Source organism: Lampetra fluviatilis, unplaced genomic scaffold (genome assembly GCF_964198595.1).
Source record: "Lampetra fluviatilis unplaced genomic scaffold, kcLamFluv1.1 SCAFFOLD_1521, whole genome shotgun sequence".
Taxonomy (NCBI): Eukaryota; Metazoa; Chordata; class Hyperoartia; order Petromyzontiformes; family Petromyzontidae; genus Lampetra; species Lampetra fluviatilis.
In genome coordinates, this window is record NW_027620586.1 from 1 (window position 1) to 9,989 (window position 9,989).

Genomic DNA, 9,989 nt, shown 5'->3' on the forward strand with positions numbered 1-9,989 from the left:
GGGTGGGGAGGGTGGGGAGGGTGGGGAGTGGGGAGGGTGGGGAGTGGGGGGTGTGGTGGGGAGGGTGGTGGGGAGGGTGGTGGGAGGGTGGTGGGGAGGGAGGGGAGGGTGGGGAGTGGGGAGGGTGGTGGAGAGGGTGGTAGGGAGTGTGGTGGGGAGGGTGGGTGGTGGGGAGGGTGGGGAGGGTGGGGGGTGGGGAGGGTGGTGGGGAGGGTGGTCACCACCACCCACCAACCACCAACCAGGCATCACCCACCACCACCACCACGAACCAGACACCACCCACCACCACCACCCACCACCACCACCACCACCCACCACCACGAACCAGCCACCACCCACCACCACCACCCACCACCACCACCAACCACCACCACCACCACCCACCCACCCACCACCACCAACCAGCCACTCACTCCCCGGCACGGTGTGCCACTCTGCGCCGTTAACGGTGCGCGTGCCACCACCACCACCCACAACCACCACCACCACCACCACCACCCACCACCACCCTAACCAGCCACTCACTCCCAGGCACGGTGTGCCACTCTGCCCCGTTGACGGTGCGCGTGCCACCACCACCACCCACCACCACCACCACCACCACCCAGCCACTCACTCCCCGGCACGGTGTGCCACTCTGCCCCGTTGACGGTGCGCGTGCCACCACCACCACCCACCACCACCACCACCAACCATCACCGCCAACCCACCACCACCACCACCACCCAGCCACTCACTCCCCGGCACGGTGTGCCACTCTGCGCCGTTGACGGTGCGCGTGCCACCACCACCACCCACCACCACCACAACCACCACCCACCACCACCCACCACCACCCACCACCACCACCATCCACCACCACCACCACCAACCACTCACTCCCCGGCACGGTGTGCCACTCTGCCCCGTTGACGGTGCGCGTGCCGAAGTCGTCCGAGTGGCAGGGCCGCTGCGACTCGTCGGCCATGACGCGGTGTCCCGACGAGAAGGCAAGTGCCAGCCAGCGGAAGAAGGCGTCGTCCGGCGTGGGGGTGAGCGCGCTGGGCGCCCAGTCGCGGGCCATGTCGTACGGGAAGGTGACCAGCAGCTCGCCGCCGTGCAGATTGGCGCCCAGCACGAAGGGCACCTTCTCCATCCACGCGATCACCGCCCGAGTCTCCGGGGCCACCTGGGAGGGTGGGGAGGGGGGTTGGTTGGCGCCTCGGCGGGGATTGTGTCGAGTTTGTGGCGGGATTTGTCGCCGGCGAATTGTTGGAGCGAGATTTTTCTACTCGAATTGTTGAACCGAGATTTTTCTACTCGAATTGTTGAACCGAGATTTTTATAATCGAATTATTGAACCGAGATTTTTCTAATCGAATTATTGAACCGAGATTTTTCTACTCGAATTGTTGAACCGAGATTTTTCTAATCGAATTATTGAACCGAGATTTTTCTAATCGAATTGTTGAACCGAGATTTTTCTACTCGAATTGTTGAACCGAGATTTTCTAATCGAATTGTTGAACCGAGATTTTTCTAATCGAATTGTTGAACCGAGATTTTTCTACTCGAATTGTTGAACCGAGATTTTTCTACTCGAATTGTTGAACCGAGATTTTTCTACTCGAATTGTTGAACCGAGATTTTTCTACTCGAATTGTTGAACCGAGATTTTTCTAACCGAATTGTTGAACCGAGATTTTTCTACTCGAATTGTTGAACCGAGATTTTTCTACTCGAATTGTTGAACCGAGATTTTTCTACTCGAATTGTTGAACCGAGATTTTTCTACTCGAATTGTTGAACCGAGATTTTTCTAATCGAATTATTGAACCGAGATTTTTCTACTCGAATTGTTGAACCGAGATTTTTCTACTCGAATTGTTGAACCGAGGTTTTTCTACTCGAATTGTTGAACCGAGATTTTTCTAACCGAATTGTTGAACCGAGATTTTTCTAATCGAATTATTGAACCGAGATTTTTCTACTCGAATTGTTGAACCGAGATTTTTCTACTCGAATTGTTGAACCGAGATTTTTCTACTCGAATTGTTGAACCGAGATTTTTCTACTCGAATTGTTGAACCGAGATTTTTCTACTCGAATTGTTGAACCGAGATTTTTCTACTCGAATTATTGAACCGAGATTTTTCTAATCGAATTGTTGAACCGAGATTTTTCTACTCGAATTGTTGAACCGAGATTTTTCTAATCGAATTGTTGAACCGAGATTTTTCTAATCGAATTGTTGAACCGAGATTTTTCTACTCGAATTGTTGAACCGAGATTTTTCTACTCGAATTGTTGAACCGAGATTTTTCTACTCGAATTGTTGAACCGAGATTTTTCTACTCGAATTGTTGAACCGAGATTTTTCTACTCGAATTATTGAACCGAGATTTTTCTAATCGAATTGTTGAACCGAGATTTTTCTACTCGAATTGTTGAACCGAGATTTTTCTAATCGAATTGTTGAACCGAGATTTTTCTACTCGAATTGTTGAACCGAGATTTTTCTACTCGAATTGTTGAACCGAGATTTTTCTACTCGAATTGTTGAACCGAGATTTTTCTACTCGAATTGTTGAACCGAGATTTTTCTACTCGAATTGTTGAACCGAGATTTTTCTACTCGAATTGTTGAACCGAGATTTTTCTACTCGAATTGTTGAACCGAGATTTTTCTACTCGAATTATTGAACCGAGATTTTTCTAATCGAATTGTTGAACCGAGATTTTTCTACTCGAATTGTTGAACCGAGATTTTTCTAATCGAATTGTTGAACCGAGATTTTTCTAATCGAATTGTTGAACCGAGATTTTTCTACTCGAATTGTTGAACCGAGATTTTTCTACTCGAATTGTTGAACCGAGATTTTTCTACTCGAATTGTTGAACCGAGATTTTTCTACTCGAATTGTTGAACCGAGATTTTTCTACTCGAATTGTTGAACCGAGATTTTTCTACTCGAATTATTGAACCGAGATTTTTCTAATCGAATTGTTGAACCGAGATTTTTCTACTCGAATTGTTGAACCGAGATTTTTCTAATCGAATTGTTGAACCGAGATTTTTCTACTCGAATTGTTGAACCGAGATTTTTCTACTCGAATTGTTGAACCGAGATTTTTCTAATCGAATTATTTAAACCGAGATTTTTCTAATCGAATTGTTGAACCGAGATTTTTCTACTCGAATTGTTGAACCGAGATTTTTCTAATCGAATTATTGAACCGAGATTTTTCTACTCGAATTGTTGAACCGAGATTTTTCTACTCGAATTGTTGAACCGAGATTTTTCTACTCGAATTGTTGAACCGAGATTTTTCTAATCGAATTATTGAACCGAGATTTTTCTAATCGAATTGTTGAACCGAGATTTTTCTACTCGAATTGTTGAACCGAGATTTTTCTACTCGAAATATTGAATCGAGATTTTTCTACTCGAATTGTTGAACCGAGATTTTTCTACTCGAATTGTTGAACCGAGATTTTTCTACTCGAATTGTTGAACCGAGATTTTTCTACTCGAAATATTGAATCGAGATTTTTCTAATCGAATTGTTGAACCGAGATTTTTCTACTCGAATTGTTGAACTGAGATTTTTCTACTCGAAATATTGAATCGAGATTTTTCTACTCGAAATATTGAACCGAGATTTTTCTAATCGAATTGTTGAACCGAGATTTTTCTACTCGAATTGTTGAACCGAGATTTTTCTACTCGAATTGTTGAACCGAGATTTTTCTATTCAAATTGTTGAACCGAGATTTTTCTAATCGAATTGTTGAACCGAGATTTTTCTACTCGAATTGTTGAACCGAGATTTTTCTAATCGAATTGTTGAACCGAGATTTTTCTACTCGAATTGTTGAACCGAGATTTTTCTAATCGAATTGTTGAACCGAGATTTTTCTAATCGAATTGTTGAATCGAGATTTTTCTAATCGAATTGTTGAACCGAGATTTTTCTACTCGAATTGTTGAATCGAGATTTTTCGCTGGCGAATTGTTGAACCGAGATTTTTCTAATCGAATTGTTGAATCGAGATTTTTCTAATCGAATTGTTGAACTGAGATTTTTCTAATCGAATTGTTGAACCGAGATTTTTCTAATCGAATTGTTAAATCGAGATTTTTCTAATCGAATTGTTGAACCGAGATTTTTCTAATCGAATTGTTGAACCGAGATTTTTCTACTCGAATTGTTGAACCGAGATTTTTCTACTCGAATTATTGAACCGAGATTTTTCTAATCGAATTGTTGAACCGAGATTTTTCTACTCGAATTGTTGAACCGAGATTTTTCTAATCGAATTGTTGAACCGAGATTTTTCTACTCAAATTGTTGAACCGAGATTTTTCTACTCGAATTGTTGAACCGAGATTTTTCTAATCGAATTATTGAACCGAGATTTTTCTAATCGAATTGTTGAACCGAGATTTTTCTACTCGAATTGTTGAACCGAGATTTTTCTAATCGAATTATTCAACCGAGATTTTTCTACTCGAATTGTTGAACCGAGATTTTTCTACTCGAATTGTTGAACCGAGATTTTTCTAATCGAATTATTGAACCGAGATTTTTCTAATCGAATTGTTGAACCGAGATTTTTCTACTCGAATTGTTGAACCGAGATTTTTCTACTCGAAATATTGAATCGAGATTTTTCTACTCGAATTGTTGAACCGAGATTTTTCTACTCGAATTGTTGAACCGAGATTTTTCTACTCGAATTGTTGAACCGAGATTTTTCTACTCGAAATATTGAATCGAGATTTTTCTAATCGAATTGTTGAACCGAGATTTTTCTACTCGAATTGTTGAACTGAGATTTTTCTACTCGAAATATTGAATCGAGATTTTTCTACTCGAAATATTGAACCGAGATTTTTCTAATCGAATTGTTGAACCGAGATTTTTCTACTCGAATTGTTGAACCGAGATTTTTCTACTCGAATTGTTGAACCGAGATTTTTCTACTCGAATTGTTGAACCGAGATTTTTCTAATCGAATTGTTGAACCGAGATTTTTCTACTCGAATTGTTGAACCGAGATTTTTCTAATCGAATTGTTGAACCGAGATTTTTCTACTCGAATTGTTGAACCGAGATTTTTCTAATCGAATTGTTGAACCGAGATTTTTCTAATCGAATTGTTGAATCGAGATTTTTCTAATCGAATTGTTGAACCGAGATTTTTCTACTCGAATTGTTGAATCGAGATTTTTCGCTGGCGAATTGTTGAACCGAGATTTTTTCTAATCGAATTGTTGAATCGAGATTTTTCTAATCGAATTGTTGAACTGAGATTTTTCTAATCGAATTGTTGAACCGAGATTTTTCTAATCGAATTGTTGAATCGAGATTTTTCTAATCGAATTGTTGAACCGAGATTTTTCTAATCGAATTGTTGAACCGAGATTTTTCTACTCGAATTGTTGAACCGAGATTTTTCTAATCGAATTGTTGAACCGAGATTTTTCTACTCGAATTGTTGAACCGAGATTTTTCTACTCGAAATATTGAATCGAGATTTTTCTACTCGAAATATTGAACCGAGATTTTTCTAATCGAATTGTTGAACCGAGATTTTTCTACTCGAATTGTTGAACCGAGATTTTTCTACTCGAATTGTTGAACCGAGATTTTTCTACTCGAATTGTTGAACCGAGATTTTTCTAATCGAATTGTTGAACCGAGATTTTTCTAATCGAATTGTTGAATCGAGATTTTTCTAATCGAATTGTTGAACCGAGATTTTTCTACTCGAATTGTTGAATCGAGATTTTTCGCTGGCGAATTGTTGAACCGAGATTTTTCTAATCGAATTGTTGAATCGAGATTTTTCTGATCGAATTGTTGAACTGAGATTTTTCTAATCGAATTGTTGAACCGAGATTTTTCTAATCGAATTGTTGAATCGAGATTTTTCTAATCGAATTGTTGAACCGAGATTTTTCTAATCGAATTGTTGAACCGAGATTTTTCTACTCGAATTGTTGAACCGAGATTTTTCTAATCGAATTGTTGAACCGAGATTTTTCTACTCGAATTGTTGAACCGAGATTTTTCTACTCGAAATATTGAATCGAGATTTTTCTACTCGAAATATTGAACCGAGATTTTTCTAATCGAATTGTTGAACCGAGATTTTTCTACTCGAATTGTTGAACCGAGATTTTTTCTACTCGAATTGTTGAACCGAGATTTTTCTACTCGAATTGTTGAACCGAGATTTTTCTAATCGAATTGTTGAACCGAGATTTTTCTAATCGAATTGTTGAATCGAGATTTTTCTAATCGAATTGTTGAACTGAGATTTTTCTAATCGAATTGTTGAACCGAGATTTTTCTAATCGAATTGTTGAATCGAGATTTTTCTAATCGAATTGTTGAACCGAGATTTTTCTAATCGAATTGTTGAACCGAGATTTTTCTACTCGAATTGTTGAATCGAGATTTTTCTAATCGAATTGTTGAACCGAGATTTTTCTAATCGAATTGTTGAATCGAGATTTTTCTACTCGAATTGTTGAACCGAGATTTTTCTACTCGAATTGTTGAACCGAGATTTTTCTAATCGAATTGTTGAACCGAGATTTTTCTACTCGAATTGTTGAATCGAGATTTTTCTAATCGAATTGTTGAACCGAGATTTTTCTAATCGAATTGTTGAATCGAGATTTTTCTACTCGAATTGTTGAACCGAGATTTTTCTACCAGAAATATTGAACCGAAATTTCTCTCCACCGAATTATTGAACCAAAATTTCTCGGCACCGAATGATTGAACCGAGATTTCTCCACAGAATTATTGAAGCGAGATTTTTCTACCAGAAATATTGAACCGAGATTTTTCTACCCGCATGGTTGAACCGAGACTACCGGACGCGGCCCGTCGCACCCTCTCACCTCCCCTCCCCACTCTCCCCTCTCCTCCTCGACTCCCTCTCCCACATCTCATTCCTCCCCCCTCTCCCCCCTTCCCTGCTTCCCCCCCTTTTTTTCTTTTTTTACGATCAAGTGGAAACAAGAAGATGCTCGGTGTATTCGGCACTTTGTTTCGGTCATCATTTCGTAAATTTTTTTTTTTTAAACTGGGCTTTATGTAGCCCTCGCTCGCTCTTTCGCTCACTCTCCTCGCTCGCTTCGCTCTCTCGCTCTCTCTCTCGCTCTCTCGCTCTGCTCGTTCTGTCGCTCATTCTCCTCGCTCACTCTCTCGTTATGTACGCCGCCCCCCTCGCAGTCCGACGGCCTCCGACGGGTATGCTACCCCCTCCCCCCTCTCCGCCATTATCCCTCTTTCTTATCCCCTCCCCTCCCCCCCTCCTCCCCCCCCTACCCCCTCCTCTCCCCTCCCCTCCCCCCTCCCCTCCCCTCCCCCTCCCCCCCCCCTCTCCCCTCCCCCCCGCCTCCCCCCCCTTCCCCCTTCCTCTCCCCTCCCCTCCCCTCTACCCCTCCCCTCCCCCCTCCCCCCTACCCTACCCTCCCCCCTACCCCTCCCCTCCCCCCTCCCCTCCCCTCCCCCCCTCCTCCCCCTCCTCCCCCCCTCCCCCTCCTCTCCCCTCTATCCCTCCCCTCCCCCTTACCCCTCCCCTCCCCCCTACCCCCTCCCCCCTCCCCTCTACCCCTCCCTTCCCAATCCCCTTCTCTCACCCCCCTCCACCCCCCCCCCTTTCCCCCTCCCCCCCACCCCCGTCACGTGACCCTTACCATGGACTCGTTGGGCTGGTTGTACCAGTCGGGCACGGGCACGTGCGAGTTGGGGAAGGCGTGGGGGACGAGGCCCTCCTCCTCCGCCTTCCACAGCAGCGAGTTGAGGTCGGCGAAAGTTGTGGTTCAGGTCGATGCCCTGCTGATTGTAGCGCCCGTACGCCCAGCCCGCCATCTCCGAGCCCTGCAGAGTTGGGGGGGGGGGGGGGGCGAGGGGGGGGTTGGGGGGCCGGGGGTGGTCAAGATGACACACGCAGAGAGACCCATAGAGACCCATAGAGATCCATAGAGACCCACAGAGACCCACAGAGACACACAGATCCATAGAGACCCACAAAGACCCATAGAGACCCATAGAGATCCATAAAGACCCATAGAGATCCAAAGAGGTCCATAGAGACCCAAAAAGACCCATAGAGACCCAAAGAGGTCTATAGAGACCCACAGAGACACACAGATCCATAGAGACCCACAGAGACCCATAGAGACACATAGAGATCCGTAAAGACCCACAGAGACCCACAGATGCCCAAAGAGACCCATGGAGATTCACAGAGATCTATAGAGACCCACAAAGACCCATAGAGACCCATAGAGATCCAAAGAGGTCCATAGAGACCCACAGAGACATACAGAGATCCATAGAGACACACAAAGATCCTTAGAGATCCACAGAGACCCACAGAGATCCATAGAGACCCACAGAGATCCATAGAGACCCACAGAGATCCATAGAGACCCACAGAGATCCATAGAGAGAGATGGAGAGAAGGGGATGGAGAGAGAGATGGAGAGAGACACAGAGAGAGCGAGAGATGGAGAGAGACACAGAGAGACACAGAGAGACACAGAGAGAGAGCGAGAGATGGAGAGAGACACAGAGAGACACAGAGAGACACAGAGAGACACAGAGAGAGCGAGAGATGGAGAGAGACACAGAGAGACACAGAGAGACACAGAGAGAGAGCGAGAGATGGAGAGAGAGATGGAAAGAGACACAGAGAGACACAGAGAGAGAGCGAGAGATGGAGAGAGACACAGAGAGACACAGAGAGACACAGAGAGACACAGAGAGAGAGCGAGAGATGGAGAGAGAAATGGAGAGAGACACAGAGAGACACAGAGAGACACAGAGAGACACAGAGAGAGAGCGAGAGATGGAGAGAGATGGAGAGAGACACAGAGAGACACAGAGAGACACAGAGAGAGAGCGAGAGATGGAGAGAGAGATGGAGAGAGACACAGAGAGACACAGAGAGACACAAAGAGAGAGCGAGAGATGGAGAGAGAGATGGAGAGAGACACAGAGAGACACAGAGAGACACAGAGAGAGAGCGAGAGATGGAGAGAGAGATGGAGAGAGACACAGAGAGACACAGAGAGACACAAAGAGAGAGCGAGAGATGGAGAGAGAGATGGAGAGAGACACAGAGAGACACAGAGAGACACAGAGAGAGAGCGAGAGAGACACGTAGAGGAGAGCCCTCTCGCCTTGAGGAAGGCCCTCTCACTGTGAGGAAGGCCCTCTCGCCTTGAGGAAGGCCCTCTCGCCTTGAGGAAGGCCCTCTCGCCTTGAGGAAGGCCCTCTCACCTTGAGGAAGGCCCTCTCGCCTTGAGGAAGGCCCTCTCGCCTTGAGGAAGGCCCTCTCACCTTGAGGAAGGCCCTCTCGCCTTGAGGAAGGCCCTCTCACCTTGAGGAAGGCCCTCTCGCCTTGAGGAAGGCCCTCTCGCCTTGAGGAAGGCCCTCTCACCTTGAGGAAGGCCCTCTCACCTTGAGGAAGGCCCTCTCGTGCCCGTCGGGGTTCATGGAGGGCAGCAGGTGGAGCCGCGTGTTGTTGACTAGGTAGTGGACCCTGCGGCTCCCGCGGCGGTACTCGTGGCACAGGAACTCCATGAGGTTGAGTAGCAGCTCACGACCAAGAGCCTCGTTGCCGTGCATCCCACCCACGTAGCGGAACTCCGGCTCGCCTTGCGGTGAGGAGTTGGTGGGTGAGGGGTTGTTGGTGGGTGAGTTGGTGAGTTGGTGGTGAGTTGATGGGTGAGTTGGTGGGTGAGTTGGTGGTGAGTTGGTGGTGGTGAGGAGTTGGTGGGTGAGGGGTTGTTGGTGAGGAGTTGGTGAGTTGGTGGTGAGTTGATGAGGGAGTTGGTGGTGAGTTGATGAGGGAGTTGGTGGTGAGTTGATGGGTGAGTTGGTGGTGAGTTGATGGGTGAGTTGGTGGTGAGTTGATGGGTGAGTTGGTGGTGAGTTGATGGGTGAGTTGGTGGGTGAGTTGGTGGTGAGTTGGT

The 9,989-nt window shown here is 45.7% G+C and overlaps 1 protein-coding gene across 1 annotated transcript; it reads right to left on the reverse strand.

The window, feature by feature from the left end:
* Nucleotides 1–882: 882 nt before the first annotated feature.
* On the reverse strand, nt 883–9,728 carry LOC144954104 (putative carboxypeptidase X1; the record flags this gene model as incomplete). Its single annotated transcript, XM_078884679.1, has 3 exons — nt 9,475–9,728; nt 7,704–7,887; nt 883–1,171 (listed from the first exon to the last, which is right to left on the reverse strand). Coding segments are annotated over exons 2-3 (292 nt in total), but the record flags the coding sequence as incomplete, so codon positions are not given.
* Between the last annotated feature and the right edge of the window lie 261 nt (nt 9,729–9,989).